Raw genomic sequence first — 16,159 nt, 5'->3', positions numbered from 1 at the left:
TGGAAAGACAATCCAGACTTTTGGGACTGAGTTTACTGCGAGGTGCATTTTTTTTGTTTTGTTTTGTTTTGTTTTTCGAGGTAGGGTCTCTCTCTGGTCCAAGCTGACCTGGAATTCACTATGTAGTCTCAGCGTGGCCTTGAGCTCAAGGCGATCCTCCTACCTGTGCTTCCCGAGCGCTGGGATGGCTTGTGAGGTGCTTCTTTACAAAACCAACACACTCCAATGCTTGGCGTCCACCAAGCCATTCACGTCCACTGCTTGAAGACCTGCCCACGGCTGAACTAGGGCCTAGGTGGCCCGAGGGCGCGGCTGGGACTTACCAGACCACGCCACGTCCAGGCGGGTCCCCAAAGGCGGTGGCGTAGCCACGGCCGCTGCAGACGAGCAGCCCTAACGGCTGCGGCCGGAACGACCTTGACTGTGGCAGTCTGGGCTTCGAGGGAGGACCTGGCCCCAAGCACGCAGCTCTGTCCAGCGGGAAGGCGAGACCTCGTGGTCCCGACATGCACCGCGCGCGAGTACGTCACTGCGGGGCGGCTCCTGCGAGATAAGGGCAGGCGGCGTCCAGTTGCTAGGCAACAAGGCTAGGTGACTCTGCTCCCATTCAGCTGCTGATCTTTGGTCCTGAGCGGAAGAGCTTGCATGTGGCTAGCATCTTGCCCTTCTCAGACTGGGAGAACCCACTCCAATTACTCTATTTTTTTTTTTTTAAATCCGCTTTTCCCATTCCTTCCCCTCTTTTCTTCAACTTATTTTTCTGGTGTCCACACTGGCTTTGCTTGGAATCCCTTCGTGATTTAGCAGCGAAGGCTATAGGGGAGTGACATCGTCAGGTTGGGGAGGGTTTCCATCGTGAGCTTGGACTTCTAGATAAATTACATTGTAATCACTTCAAGCTTCCCTGGTGATCATTCCCATAGGGAAGTTTAAAAAGAGGAAGGAAAATGTCCAATCGGTGCTAACTTGGTTGGAGAGATAGATGGCTTAGTGGTTAAGGCATGGTTAAGGCTCTTGCCTGCAAAGGCTAATGACCTGAATTCAATTCCCCAGTACCCACTTAAAGCCAGATGCACAAAGTGATGCATGCATCTGGAATTTGTTTGCAGCGGCTGGGGGCCCTGGTGCGCCCATTCTCTGTTTCTCTTCTCTCTCTGCTTGCAAATAAGTAAGGGCACACCAGTGCTTTTTTTTTTTTTCTGGGTGGGGGGGGGGGTTGCAACAGAATTTCACTATGTATCCCAGGCTGACTTCAAACCTGGGATCCTCCTGCCTCTGCCTCCAAAGTGCTGCAAGTTTATCACTATGGCCTGCCTTTCTGGCACTCCGGGATGTCGTAGATAAAACCCGAGGCTTGTGCATGTTAGGATGAGATCTGCTGCTTAGTGCCCTTCCCCCACCCCCAGATCCTCACTAGAAGATTCTAGGCAAGTGCTCTGCCCCTGAGGCACACCCCTTGCCTGCAAACCAATGTTTCTAAGACATATGATCAAAGGTGAACTTGATGAATGAACCTCACAATGCAGCAGGCTGGACACTGGAGCCCAAACCCCAGGGCCACTCTGGTTGATCAGTAACCACCACTGTTCTCCATGACCAGGCTGAAATATTTATTTGAAAAATTGAAAACACAGGCGCAATGCATTATACAAAGAAAGGTCTTAATACCATAATCAAAGTTTCGTTGGAAGGAAACAAAAGCCAGTGGCTACCTGCCCTGGGAAGGTAGGCACTCTGTGAAAAGTGAACTTCATTTATTGGGACTATTCTAATGGAAGATTGGGGAAAAGGTTAAAAACAGAAAAGAAGGGGGGAAAAAAAAAACACAAACCCAACCCCATCCCTGCAAATCTGAGTTTTTTATAAGTTAGAGACATTTGTGTTATCAAGATTTAACTGAACCTCCTCGGTTTGTCCCTTGCATGGTAATCAGCCTAATTGAGGGTATTCAAACCTGAGGTAGTTGAGGGTCACCTGAAAAAAACATGTCTGGAAAGATCTATGCTCAGAATTGGATCCCGCAGCATCTAACCATTTCTGGCTGTGGCTCCTGGGATACGAGGCACTGTCACCATTGTGTGGCTGGTCCTGTTTGGCCCGGACCTGGGAGACAAGAAACTAAGCAGCCAACAGCCAGCTTAAATCGTTGTGACTGCAGGGCTGTGTGGTGGTTCCCTACGCCATAGGCAGTGCGTTTTCTGGGGGAATCCAAGTAGCGGAGAGAGGTCTGAGCTGTGCGGGTTGAAAGGTTCGTGTGGAGGACTCAAGATGGCAGAGGAGGGGGTCTGAACTGCTTTGGGTGGAAGGCCAATGCTGGACCTGAAGGCTTTCCTTGAGAGACAAATTTCCAGAGATATGTAAAGGTGGCAGAAGGCAGCCAGACATTTGTCAGCTGTAAATATTAGGATGAAATGGTGTCAGGAGACTCTTCTACACCAACAAGTTGACCAAGAAGCAAGAATTCCCCAGGCTGGAATTGCGAGCCAACTCTTCCTAAGAGGACAGAGGCCATAGCGGACTGACATGACCAAAATGACAAGTACCTGTGATCTCAGAATATCTGAGAGAAATCCTTGGGTCTTGATTTGGTGGCTGAAACAATTGGAATGCCATGTTGGGCAACAGATCCAAAAAATAATCTAGATTACATTCTTTTTTTTTTTTTTTTGGTTTTTCAAGGTAGGGTCTCACTCTGGTCCAGGCCGACCTGGAATTCACTATGTAGTCTCAGGGTGGCCTTGAACTCATGGAAATCCTCCTACCTCTGCCTCCCGAGTGCTGGGATTAAAGGCGAGTGCCACCACGCCCGGCAAAATAGATTACATTCTAACTCATTAAAAAAATTTTTTTTTTGGGGGGGGAGACTGGATGGCTTAGCAGTTAAGGCGCTTGCCTGTGAAGCCTAGGAAGTTCTGTGCGAATCTCCAGGTCCCATGTAAGCCAGACACACAATGATGCAAGCACGCAATTTGGCACACACGCACAAGGGGGCGCGTGTGTCTGGAGTTTGCTTGTAGCAGCTGAAGGCCCTGGTGCACCCCACTGTCTCTCACTCTCTGCCTCTTTCTCTCTCTCAAATAAATAATTTAAAAAACTTTTTTTGGAGTCAGGGTCTCAGTATGTAGCCCAGTTAGCCTTGAATTAACAAATCCTCCTGCCTCAGCCTCCCAAGTGCTAGCATTGACAGGCAGGTACCACCATGTCTAATTCAAGGTCCTTGCTCATAGAGCTCCATGTTGCCCGATTCAATGTCAAATGCAGCTCACTTTGAATCCCTTTTCAATCCCAAACCATTATTTTGCCACTTTCCTGCCTAGTTAGGATCAGTCCACACTCATCCACAACTCAGGCTGACCTCAAGCTCATCACCACAGCCCAGGCTGGCCTAGAATTTATGACCCTCCCGGCTCAGCCCCTGAAGTGCTGGAATTACAGACATGCACCACCACGCCCAGTTTAAGCCTATCACAGTTGCTAACCTGAGTGAGCTATTATCCAAGCAATTATATGACATTGGACAAGCAGGGACACGTGTGGCACTGAATCACCCTGTGCTCAAGGCGCAAGGCAGAACTCACTAGGGTCTTAGAAATAACTGTGACCTCTTTTTAGAAAAGGCGCTCTGCAGAGAATCCTGCCCTATTGAAATACACTTGGTTTCTCCTTTGACTATGACCCACAAGTGAGAACAGTTGAGTCTAGAACTCTGGAAAAGCTGATCCACACAGAACACACAGATCAGCCTAGTTGGCACAAATGGGCCCAAGGGTGCTACATACTGCTTATTTTGACCCTTGAACTTAAGAAATGTTAAGTCCTGACACTGTATCAACCAACACAACACTGCCCTGTGACTACCACGGACAATTCCTTTAGCCCAGCGTGTGTGGGGGGGGCGTGGTCAACATGTTTGGAAAATGGTCGTCTTGGTTTCTGGGACAGTTTTCAGAAAATGCTCAGAGATGGAGGGTGGGTGGGGAAGGGAGGGAGAGGCTCTTCCCAGCGATCAGACAGAACTCTCACAGCTTGTCACTCTGCAACTTGGGGACAGGTCAAAGGGAAGCACCTGCTGGCTCCTACCTATGAGCTGCTATAGATAACATGGAAGCCTCTCCCCCCCATCCCCGGATCAGAAGGTCACTTAATTTCAGGGGTTCCATTTTGAGCGTGGCAAAGTGCTATCGGACTGCTTGTATCTAGGTGGCTGTCCTCTGTCCCATCCTGGCTGCAGGGCGGCCAGAGGCAGGCAGTCATAACCACTGGTCCACTGTACTTGTTTCCCCTGCTCTTTGATGCTTTGAGAAACCAACCAGCCTGCTTTGGAATTCCAAGACTGCAACTGACCAGAGGTGACACCTTGGCCTTGTCTGTGATGGGAGGGGGGAGAGGGAGGGAAGACTGAGGTTGGAGGGCTCAGCCGGGCACGTCTGGCCACAGTCACCTGCGGCCTGCATTGCTCCCAAGCATCTCTGTGGGGTGTTGGTACTTGGAAGGGCAGTAATAAATACGAAGGGTCCTACGCCGAGCCAAGTTCTCTCCTGATGGGAGCAAACAGGCCTGATCTTGTGGGCGTGTGGAATAAGTAGCACTCGGAACTATCGTCTCCTAGTTCAACAGGATGCCTGGGGAAGGAACTGTTTCCAGTCCTTTCCTGTGCTCCCTTGGGGAACTGCCTAGGTTTGAAGGGAGGCAACCCGGGTGGTATGGCATGGGTAGTTCCCTCTGGGGTTGTAGTGTTGCTATTCACACCAGCTCCACTCGAGCATGTGAGGAAGGGAGGTGAGCCTCGTCACAGGAGCTCCTAAGGGAGATGGCCCTCAACAGCTGGGCCCTGGGCATCCTGTTCTATTTCTCTGATGTCCCCTGGCTTGTGAAGATGGACAGAAGCATAGAGCTGACGTCCAGCTTGAGGAAGGAAAGGCACTCACTAGACGATTACTGCCTTTTGAGGAGAGCTGTCACCAGCCCTGGGGGAGTGACCAAGGCTGACCGGAAGCAGCTGAGCTGGAGCACCAAGGCCTAGCCTAAAGGGCACCATAATGTGTGTGTGTGTGTGTGTGGGGGGTTCCCCCTCCTGGAAGGCTCAGAGTTCCAGATGGAGGGTGTGTGTGTGGGGGGGTTGGTAGGTGCCCTTTGGGAAAGTTCGTTGTGTGAGTGAAGCTTTCCAAAATGTAAAACCAAAAGACCCAAACGACCACCACAAGAAGCAGTGGGAATCCTTGGAATTGCCAAAAGTGGGGAGGGGCCTTGCTTTGGCGTGCTCTGCGGGGGGTGGGGGGAACCCCCAACTCCTTCCCTGTTCTTCTGAGCGTGGATTCAGACCGCCTTCTGGTGTGGGTGGAATCCATCAGACCTTGGATGCTCACAGGTTTGTGCAAATGATGAAATGCAAAAGACTGAGAGGAAAGAAAGAAATTAAAAAAAAAAAAAAACACGTGTGAGATGTCCACGATCTCAAATCTAAATGACGCAGCTTAAGAAGGGCATGGTTGTCGGTGAGAGAAAAATACTATGCAAGACCGGTTAGCCATATTCATGTTCTCTGTGGGCCCAAGCTTGCCTGTGGCAAGCTTGCTCATGGAGGGTGCCCCTGGTGGGGGGCATGAGACGCCTCAGCTCTGGTCAGTGGGTAGTGTGACTGTTACAGAGTCTGGCCAGCAGAGGGAGGGGTGTCACACACACAGGGGTAATGAGGATTTACATTCTGGCGAACGGGGCGCTGGCTCGGCTCTATTCTTTCTCAGGCACTGGGTCTGGCAGCGCAGATCTTGCTTCTGACCCTAGGAGGAAACAACTCACGTCAGATCGTACTTTGTGCGCGCACAAACTCTTCCGCAAAAATTGTTAGCACTGCCAGGCGCACGCCTTTAATCCCAGCACTCGGAAGAGGTGGGAGGATCGCAGTGAGTTTGAGGCCACCCTGAGACTACACAGTGAATTCTACGTCAGCCTGGGCTAGAGTGAGACCCAATCTTGAAAAAAAAAACCCACCCCAACAAAAAAAGTGCCACCATGATGGGCTCTCAGATTCAGGATGACCATATAATGGTGGCATCGATTATGTTCCAATGTCTAGGACTCATGATGACAGATAGATGGTTTAGTTACCAGGGTTGATCAAAATCAATAAACCACAGTCAGGCTTGTGATACACTAGACTACTGTGGACGTATGGAAAGGAGCACACATAGGTGATGGGGACACTGGAGAGATGGTGCAGAGGTTAAGGTATTTGCCTGCAAAGCCTACGGCCCTGGGTTCGATTCCTCAGGACCCAGGTAAGCCAGATGCATAAGGCGGTGCATGCATCTGGAGTTCGTACACTGGGCATGGTGATGTACACCTTTAACCCCAGCACTTGGGAGGCAGAGGTAAGAGGATCACCCTGAGTTCGAGGACACCCTGAGACTACATAGTGGATTCCAGGTCAACCTGGGCTAATGTGAGACCCTACCTTGAAAAATCATAAAAAGATGTGAAGTACATTTGTAGTGGCTAGAGGTCCTGGAGTGCCCATTTTCTCTCTCTGAATCTTTCTGTCAAATATAATTTCTTTTTTTTTTTTTTTGGCTGAGGTAGGAGGATTGCTGTGAGTTAGAGGCCAGCCTGAGATTAATTCTAGGTCAGCCTGAGCTAGAGCGAGACCCTACCTCTCAGTCCTCCAGCCTCAGCCTCTCCAGTAGTTGGGATTAATGGTGTGCACCATTAGGACCAGACTGGGGGCTTCATTATTCTTCCACCCCACTTCTCCTCATGAATATTTCTGTATCTTTTGGCCATTTTGGTGTATTGCTGATTTTACTCAGTCAGAGCCTTGTAATTCTCTTGACCCATCTGCTGTATCTCCACTGAGCACCACTCATCCAACCACAGCCTTGTTTGGTAACAAGACTAGTAGTGATCCAGGAAGGGCACAGGAGTGACTGAGTGCTGAGTGATAAGTTCCTGGGCCAATGTTGAAGTCTTTATTTTGATTTTTAAAATTTTTATTTATTTGTAATGGAGAGGAGAGGGGAGGGGAGGGGAGAGGAGAGGAGGGGAGGGGAGGGGAGGGGAGGGGAGAGGAGAGGAGAGGAGAGGAGAGGAGAGGAGAGGAGAGGAGAGGAGAGGAGAGGAGAGGAGAGGAGAGGAGAGGAGAAGAGAGGAGAAGAGAGGAGAAGAGAGGAGGAGACAGAGAGGCATGCCAGGGACTTCAGCTGCTGCAAATGAACTCCAGATGCATGTACCACCTTGTGCAAGTAGATTATGCGGATACTGGAGAATAGAACCTGGGTCCTTTGGCTTTGTAGGCAAGTGCCTTAACCACTAAGCCATCTCTCCAACCTTTTATTTTAATTTTTTTTTGTTTTGTTTTCTGAGGTAGGGTTTCATTCTAGCTCAGGCTGACCTGGAATTCACTATGTAGTCTCTCAAGGTGGTCTTGAACTGATGGTGATCCTCCTACCTCTGCCTCCCAAGTGCTGTGATTAAGGGCGTGCGCCACCATGCCTGGCTATTTTAATTTTTTTTATAGATACATATTTTATTTTATTTTTGTTTATTTATTTGAGAGTGACAGACAGAGAGAGAGAGAGGAGAATGGGCGCGCCAGGGCCTCCAGCCACTGTAAATGAACTCCAGATGCATGCGCCCCCTTGTGCATCTGGCTAATGTGGGTTCTGGGGAATCAAGCCTTGAACCAGGGTCCTTAGGCTTCACAGGCAAGCACTTAATCACTAAGCCATCTCTCCAGCCCTGTTTTAATTTTTAATATAGGTGGTGGTTGTTTCTTTTGGGCTACATAGCCCAGGGTGGCTTCCAGATTGTGATATGCTGTCTGGGAATGCTGGGATTACAGATGTGTGCTTCCACATCTGGGTCAGTGTTAGGTCTTGAATGGTTTCAATTGACTACAATGTATTCCTGCTTTAGGCTTAACGGATATTATGAAAAGAGGAGGAGGGAGACACAGAGCCCAGGGTTCCCTATTACAGAGAAAGACCCTCACCTGAGGTGACACTGTCAGTGCTCAAGGTCAGCTTACCTTCTTCCCAGCCCTCAGCAACACCAGCAAGCTCGTAATGCTTTTTCCGAAGCTCTCCTAGCTTTTGACGCTCCTTCTGCAGGTCGTTTTCTAGCTCCAGCACCCTCACCTGTGGATAAGGACGTGGAGTTTGCCCACCATATTATGGTTTTGTTTTTGTTTTAGTGTTGGGAATTGAAGCCATCACACACTGCTGAGTTAAGTTCTTGATCTGCTGAGCTACGCCCCCAGTCCCTCACTAGGAAATTCTAGGCAGGAGCTCTACTACTGAGCCACGACCCCAGCCCCTCACTGGGGGATTCTAGGCAGGAGCTCTACCACTGAGTCACACCCCCAGCCCCTCACTGGGGGATTCTAGGCAGGAGCTCTACCACTGAGCCATGCCCCCAGCCCCTCACTGGGGGATTCTAGGCAGGAGCTCTACCACTGAGCCACGCCTCCAGCCCCTCACTGGGGATTCTAGGCAGGAGCTCTACTACTAAGCCACGCCCCCAGCCCCTCACTGGGGGATTCTAGGCAGGAGCTCTACCACCGAGCCACGCCCCCAGCCCCTCACTGGGGAATTCTAGGCAGGAGCTCTACCACTGAGCCACACCCCCAGCCCCTCACTGGGGGATTCTAGGCAGGAGCTCTACCACTGAGCCACGCCCCAGCCCCTCACTGGGGATTCTAGGCAGGAGCTCTACCACTGAGCCACACCCCAGCCCCTCACTGGGGATTCTAGGCAGGAGCTCTACCACTGAGCCACGCCCCCAGCCCCTCACTGGGGGATTCTAGGCAGGAGCTCTACCACTGAGCCATGCCCCCAGCCCCTTATTGTGTTCAAATTTTATATTTCCATCATATTCACCCCATTTCCATAGCTCACTGAATCCTTAATCGCAAGCCTCAAATCCATTTTCCCCTTCCACTATCACCAGTGGCTCTTCTGTGTCACTGAGACCCTCCTCTGGCTACAGTGCTTTACAAACCAAATATATAGTGAATGGCAGGTGGGCCCAGCTTCTGTCCCTGGTAAATGTGCTCTGATGAGTACTCTCTACATCAACTTGATTAGGAATCACCTTAGACACTGGACAGGCACACCTGTAAGTGTGTTTCTGAAGCCATTTACAGAAAGATCAACTGGAGAGGGACAATACACCAACATGAGACAATATATACATACATATATATATACATATATATATATATATATATATTTTTTTTGTTGTTGTTGTTGTTGTTGTTTTGAGGTAGGGTTTTGCTCTAGCCCAGGCTGACCTGGAATTCACTATGTAGTCTCAGGGTAGCCTTGAACTCATGGTGATCCTTCTACCTCTGCCTCCCAAGTGCTGGGATTAAAGGTGTGCACCACCATGCCCGGCACCAACATGTAATATTGATGGCACCATGGAATGGGTTGCGGATGCAAACAGAGTAACAGGAGAAGCTGGGCATGGTGGTGCACGCCTTTAATCCCAGCACTCAGTAGGCTAAGGTACAAGAATTGCTGTGAATTTGAGGCCAGTCTGAGACTAATTCCAGATTAGGAAGAGCTAGAGGAAGACCCTACCTTGAAAAACCAAAAGAAAAAAAAAAAAGATTAGGTCAGGATCACTCCATCTGGGGACAATAATTAGGTAAGAACAATTTAGATATTATCTTGTGTTCAGAGAAGCTATTAGAATAATTTAAGCATGAAGGTGACCTATTGACCCTTATGTTTTCTTTCTTCTTTATTTTTAAAAATAAAATATTTATTTATTTATTTGACAAAGCGGGAAAGAAAGAGAATGGGTGCACCAGGGCCTCCAGACACTGCAAACGAATTCCAGACATTTGTGACCCCTTGTACATCTGGCTAACGTGTGTGTCCTGGGGAATCAAACCGGGGTCCTTTGGCTTTGTAGGCAAGTACCTTAACCGCTAAGCCATCCCTCCAGCCCTCTTTTTTTTTTTTTTTGAGGCAAACTCAACTCACTGCCTTTTTTTATGGGTGTGTGTGTGTGTGAGAGAGAGAGAGAGAAAGGGAGAGAGAATTGGCACACCAGGGCCTCTAGCTGCTACAATCGAATCCAGACACATGCACTCCTTGTGTGCGCATGTGGCCTAGTGTGCCTACATCACTGTGCATTTGGCTCATGTGGGACCTGGAGAGTCAAACTTGAGTCATTAGGCTTCGCAGGCAAGTGCTTTAACTGCTAAGCCATCTATCTCTCCAGCCCAACCCTATGTCTTCAAAATATGATGTGGAAAATGAGTGTGTTGTGGAAGGTCAACAACAGAAGCAAAGTAGCCCAGTTACTTTTTCTTTCCCTCCCTCCCTCCCTCCTTTCTCTCTTTCTTTCTTTCTCTCCTTCTTTTCTTCCAGGTAGGGTCTCACTCCAGCCTAGGCTGTCCTGGACTTCACTATGTAGTCTCTCAGGGTGGCCCTGAACTTCCAGTGAGCCTCCTACCTCTGCTTCCAGAGTACTGGGATTAAAGGCATGTGTCACCACACCTGGCTTTCATTTCTTTTTAATTTTTAGTTTCTGGACACAAGATCTTTCTGTGTAGCAGACTGTCTGGAACCAGACAGGACTTGAACTTGGGGTCCTCCTGTCTTAAGACTTCTTGGTGCTGGGTGCACATGCCTATAATATGAGCCTTCACAAGGTGGATGGCTGGGGGATCAGAATTTTAAGGTCAACCTCAGCTTAGGGAGTTCAAGGTCAGCCTGAGCTATAGGAGACCTTGACTCAAAACAAAATAAAACAAAACAAAAACCGCAAACCAGCTCATAGACTAGGATCATCAGAAGATCTCTGGTAGTGTTTAAAGGAACATTAGTGCAAGCCTACTGAGCAAGAGATAAGATTCTGATCTTTACTAATTACTGCTTGGCACCTCTACAGTTTCTTCCAGCATTGTTTACATTCAGTCTTGGACTAGCAGGTGCTTCTATGTTTATTTCTCTCTTTGTTTCCAATCTCTCTCTTTTACGTGTGTGTGTGTGTGCGTGTGTGTGTGTGTATGCACGTCGAGTTGTACATGTGCCATGGGTTGTGCATGGAGATCAGAGGATAGCCTTGTGTATTGGGCTTCTCCTACCTGTTTGAGAAAGGGTCCGTCTTGTCATTCCAGACTAAGTGGCTCACAAGCATCTAGATTTTCCTTACATTGCCTTGCTTTCCATTTCATAGGTGTGATAGAATTATAGATGTGTGTGACCTTTCTTTTCCTTTTTTAAAGATTTTTTTTTTTTTTTTTAATTAGAGAGAGAGAAAGAATGGGCACCCAGGGTCTCCAGCCACTGCAAACAAACTCCAGATGCATGGGCCACCTTGTGCATCTGGCTTACGTGGGACCTGAAGAATTGAACCTGGATCCTTAGGCTTCGCAGGCAAGAGCGTTAACTGCTAAGCCATCTCTCCAACCCCCTTTCCTTCCTTCCTTCCTTTCTTTTTTTTGGGGGGGTGGGGTTCAGCTTTACGTGGGTGCTAGGGATCTGAACTCTAGGAATTAGCAGGCTTGCAGAACAAGTGCCTTTAACCATTCAGCCACTCCTCCAGCCCAACTCTTGTTTCTTTAGAGTCTTCCTTATGGAGCTTAGGTTGGCCTGGAACTCACTAAGTAGCCTAAGTGGGCCTCAAGCTTGTGGCATCCCCGTGCCTAGGTTTCCCATGTGCTGGGATGACATGCGTGCCATCATACCAGCCTTTGTTTCCCCAGATGGGCACAGTATTTGGGGTCGATGTGCAGGTGGGCACTAGTTTCACATATGTCCATGGTGTTCTCACCTGGGAATCCATCTCCTGGCGTTTGATCTGGGTCAGCGTCATGCTTGAGAAGTCCATATTGTCTGTAAGGAAGGAAATAAGGAGGTCTTGTCGAGTCTGTAAGCCCAACGAGCCCTTCCCTCCCACGACTGCTTTTGCTTGGGAGCTTGGCGCCGGCACCGTGACTGCAGTGAGGGGGAGAGTGACGGCGGGGCCACCTCACGTCCCCTTGTCAGCGCTGCAGGCGAGTACACGAGAGCTGCACGCTACACGCACGGGCACACATTACACACACCACACCGCGCCGCCACGTGCCGCATCTCAAACACACGCGCCCCAAGAGACAAAAAGGAAGAAAGAATTTACGAACCGAAACTTGTGTGAAATCAGGGTCACGGGGGTGCGGGGTGGTAACGGGGGAATGCAGAGAACGGTTGAAGGGTTACCTGTCTCCTCGATCTGAGATTTGCCAGAAATGGTGGAAGCCACCACCTCGGCCGTGGCCTGGTTCACCCTCCGAGAAGCCTGCTGAAGCTGGGTCAGGCCGTGGCTACCCTTACCAGCTTTCACCTGCCGGGACAAAGCGGAGTTACGTCGCACCAAACCTGGAGCAGCAAGGATGGGAGCAAAGGGCTGGTCTGATGGTACTGGCGAGCTTGTAAGGTCCATTCTCACCGCCAGCCGGCTTCTCCGAACACTGTGCGGCAGGTCCTGGCTTTGTCTGTAATGTGAACCATCACTCCCGGCACATAGGCTGGGGTGCTTCCACGCTAGCTTTCTTTTTATTTTATTTTATTTTATTTTTATTTATTTATTTGAGAGCAACAGACAAAGAGGCAGAGAGAGAGAGAGAGAGAGAGAGAGAGAGAGAGAGAGGGAGGGAGGGAGGGAGGGAGAGGGAGAAAGGGAGGACATGCCAGGACCTCCAGCCACTGCAAACAAACTCCAGATGCATATGCCCCCTTGTGCATCTGGCTAACGTGGGTCCTGGGGAATTGAGCCTTGAACCGGGGTCCTTAGGCTTCACAGGCAAGCGCTAAACCACTAAGCCATCTCTCTAGCCCCATGCTAGCTTTCTCATGTAAACTCATCCAGTTTCCCATGATCAACTTCCAACTGTGGAAGACAATTTGGGACCATGAGAAACAACATGGAATAAGGAATATTCTCACTGGGTGAGACACTACCTGGTGAAGAGGCACAATCTTTATGTGAGGAGGAATGGGCACGGGTTCAAGCTTAGAGACACATGAGGGGCAGGGAATGGCTATATCTGAGTCAGGTGACTTGTGGGCTGCATCACCAGTTATCTCCCAGCACATCCAATTCTATTTATTTCTTTTTATTTATTTGTGGTAGGGGTGGAACTCAGGGCTTTGTGCATAGTAGGCAATTGCTCTACCACTGATTCATGCCCCGAGCCCCTCACTGGGGGATTCTAGGCAGGGTCTCTACCACTGAGCCACATCCCCAACCCTTCACTGGGGGATTCTAGGCAGGAGCTCTACCACTGAGCCACGCCCCCAGCCCCTCACTGGGGGATTCTAGGCAGGAGCTCTACCACTGGGCCATGCCCCAGCCCCTCACTGGGGGATTCTAGGCAGGAGCTCTACCACTGAGCCACGCCCCCAGCCCCTCACTGGGGGATTCTAGGCAGGAGCTCTACCAATGAGCCACATCCCCAGCCCCTCACTGGGGGATTCTAGGCAAGTGCTCTACTGCTGAGCTATAGCTCTGGCCTATTTTTAAAAATTATTTTATTTATTTGAGAGAGAGAGAGAGAGAGAAAGAGGGAGGGAGAGAGGGAGGGGGGAGAGAGAGAGAGACAGAGAGAGAGGAAGAAAGAAAGAAAGAGCATGACAAGGCTTCTAGCCTATGCAAACAAACTCTAGATGTATGCGCCACCTTGTGCATCTGGCTTACGTGGGCCCTGGGGAATCAAACCATCAAACCTGGTTCCTTTGGCTTTGCAGGCAAGAGCCTTAACCACTAACCCATCTCTCCAACCCTCTGGCCTATTTTTTAATTTTTCTTCTGAGACAAGGTCTTGCCAAATTGCTCAGTCTGGTCTCGAACTCAGTCTGTAGCCTAGGTTGGCCTTAAACTGTCTAGCCTCCTGCCCTGGGCTCTGGAGCAGCTGGGATTACAGGCCTGTGCCAGTGGGTTAGCTGAATGCTTTGTGGATGTCAGGTTGATTACTTGGAGCCTGGGTGTCTGGGACCCTCAAAGGCTACTTAACTGAAGGGAGCAGCAAGGCACACACGTGAAGAGCTAGAGCAAGGTCTGGGCTCTTGGCTGACAGATGTTGGGCTTTGAGGAACATTATTATATGATTATTGGAACATTAAGAATCAGAATTTTTTTTTTAAAAAAAAACTATTTTTTGAAATTTCTTTTATTATTTACTTACCAAAGAAAGAAAGAGAGAGACACAGAGAGAGAAAATGGGTGTGCCAGGGCCTGTAGCCACTGCAAACAAACTCCAGAAGCATATGCCATCATGTACATCTGGCTTACGTAGGTTCTGGGGAATTGAACCTGGGTCCTTAGTCTTTGCAGGCAAGCACCTTAACCACTAAGCCATCTCTCCAGCCCAAGAGGCGGAATTTTTATCTGGGACTCAACCAACCTGGGCTGTGGATAAATCGCCTGTGCTTGGGGTCAGTTATGTGTAAGCCTTACAGCGTCATGGGGGAGTCGGACATGGGTCCTACCTTGGATGCAGCCACCAGCTGGGCGGTGCTAGCAGCAATCTCACGAGAACACACCATTAGCTCCTCAAACTTCCCTTTGCCTTGTACCACAAGGTCTGCAGCGTCTCTGACAGTCAGGAAAAGGACATGAAGGATAAGGTTGCAGACAGCCATGACAACTCCTGTCTCCATCACCAGCCCACCCGGAAGTTCCTGCGTCCGTGTCCTCCAGAGAGACCCTGAGTCCCTTTCAAATTCTCAGTCCTACCGACTTCCTTGTCAATCATCTGTTTCCAGATTTTTTTCCCCCCAAGATGGGGTCTCATTTTAGCTCAGGCCCACCCAACCAGATTTTGTTTTGTTTTGTTTTTTGAGGTAGGGTTTCACTCTAGCCCAGGTTAACCTAGGAATACACTATGTGAATGTAGTCTCAGGCTGGCCTCGGAACTCACAGTGAGCCTTCTACCTCTGCCTCCCGAGTGCTGGGATTAAAGGCATGTGCCACTACACCCGGCCAGATTTTCGTTTTTGAAAAAAAAATATTTTTGGGCTGGAGGAATGGCTTAGCAGTTACGGCATTTGCCTGCAAAGCTGAAGGACCCAGGTTTGATTCCCCAGGACCCATATTAGCCAGATGCACAAGGGTGCGCATGCATCTGGAGTTCATTTGCAGTGGCTGTAGGCCCTGTTCTCTCCCTCTTTCTCTGTCAAATAAATAAAAATAAAATATTAATAAGTATTTTTACTTATTTATTTCCAAATGGTGTTGGGCATACCAGGGCCTCTTGCCACTCCAAACCAACTCCAGAAGCATACACCACTTTGTGCATCTGGTTTTACATGGGTACTGGGGAACTGAAGCCACACTGGCCAGCTTTGCAAACCTTTAATTGCTGAGCCATCTCCCCAGCCACTGTTTGCAGTTTTTTTTTTTTTTAAGGTAGGATCTCACTCTAGCCCAGGTTGGCCTAGAATTCACTATGTAGTCTCAGAGTGGTCTTGAACTCATGGTGATCCTCCTACCTCTGCCTCCCACGGGCTGGGATTAAAGGTGTGCACCACAATGCCCGGCTGGTTTCCAGATTTTAAATTACTTCTTGGCAGTGCTAAAAATTGATCCCAGGGATCTACACATGTTCAGCTCCAGCCCCAGCTACACTCTCAGTCCTTTACACCCCACACTGAGACAAGGCCTTCCTATATAAGTGAGACTGGCACTGCGTAGCCCAGGCTGGCTTGAACTCAGGCTCTTCCTGCCTCAGACTCCTGAGTGCTGGGATTATAGGGAGGCACCCCATGCCAAGCTATGGGATGGATACTTTTTCTCCCTTATTGCCAGTGGATTGCAAGTTGGTATAGAGGGAGCCTTGGGCCCAGACACTTACACCATGATGGTAGCTCCCCAGCCAACAGCTTTGGAGGCAGAAATCAGCCCTTCTGTCCACCGAGAATTCTTGGCATAAAATTCTTTCGGGGATGCAGTACCCTATAGAAGTAAAAATAACAGTTTGTTTATATTTATTTATTGGGTCATCAGACTTTGCAAGCAAGCCCCTTTAACCACTGAGCTAGCTCTCCAGCCCTATCTTTATTTATTTATTTCTTTGTCTGTGTATGTAGAGGTCAGAGGTCAGTGTCACAAGTTTTCCTCAATCACTTTCCACTGTGTGTGTATGTGTATATATGTGTCTGTGTGTATACAC

General features: G+C 49.2%; 1 protein-coding gene across 4 annotated transcripts in view; it reads right to left on the bottom strand.

The window, feature by feature from the left end:
* Nucleotides 1-3,060: 3,060 nt before the first annotated feature.
* The window catches only part of Hip1 (huntingtin interacting protein 1), a 198,396-nt gene continuing 185,297 nt past the window's right edge, over nt 3,061-16,159 (bottom strand). For 3 of the 4 annotated variants that reach the window (XM_045142989.1, XM_045142992.1, XM_045142991.1), the window contains exons 26-32: nt 15,842-15,942; nt 14,478-14,583; nt 12,210-12,333; nt 11,785-11,846; nt 8,024-8,132; nt 5,702-5,780; nt 3,061-5,396 (exon numbers count right to left, since the gene is read on the bottom strand). In XM_045142989.1, the coding sequence (XP_044998924.1) occupies nt 5,731-5,780; nt 8,024-8,132; nt 11,785-11,846; nt 12,210-12,333; nt 14,478-14,583; nt 15,842-15,942 (552 nt within the window). In that variant the 3' untranslated portion in view covers nt 3,061-5,396; nt 5,702-5,730. Of the gene's footprint in view, nt 5,397-5,518; nt 5,781-8,023; nt 8,133-11,784; nt 11,847-12,209; nt 12,334-14,477; nt 14,584-15,841; nt 15,943-16,159 lie in introns of those variants that run through there. The other variant, XM_045142990.1, reaches the window with a different exon arrangement.

The sequence above is a fragment of the Jaculus jaculus genome, chromosome 2 (assembly GCF_020740685.1).
Source record: "Jaculus jaculus isolate mJacJac1 chromosome 2, mJacJac1.mat.Y.cur, whole genome shotgun sequence".
Taxonomy (NCBI): Eukaryota; Metazoa; Chordata; class Mammalia; order Rodentia; family Dipodidae; genus Jaculus; species Jaculus jaculus.
The sequence above is the reverse complement of the archived record's forward strand: the minus strand, read 5'-3'. Positions and strand labels throughout refer to the sequence as shown.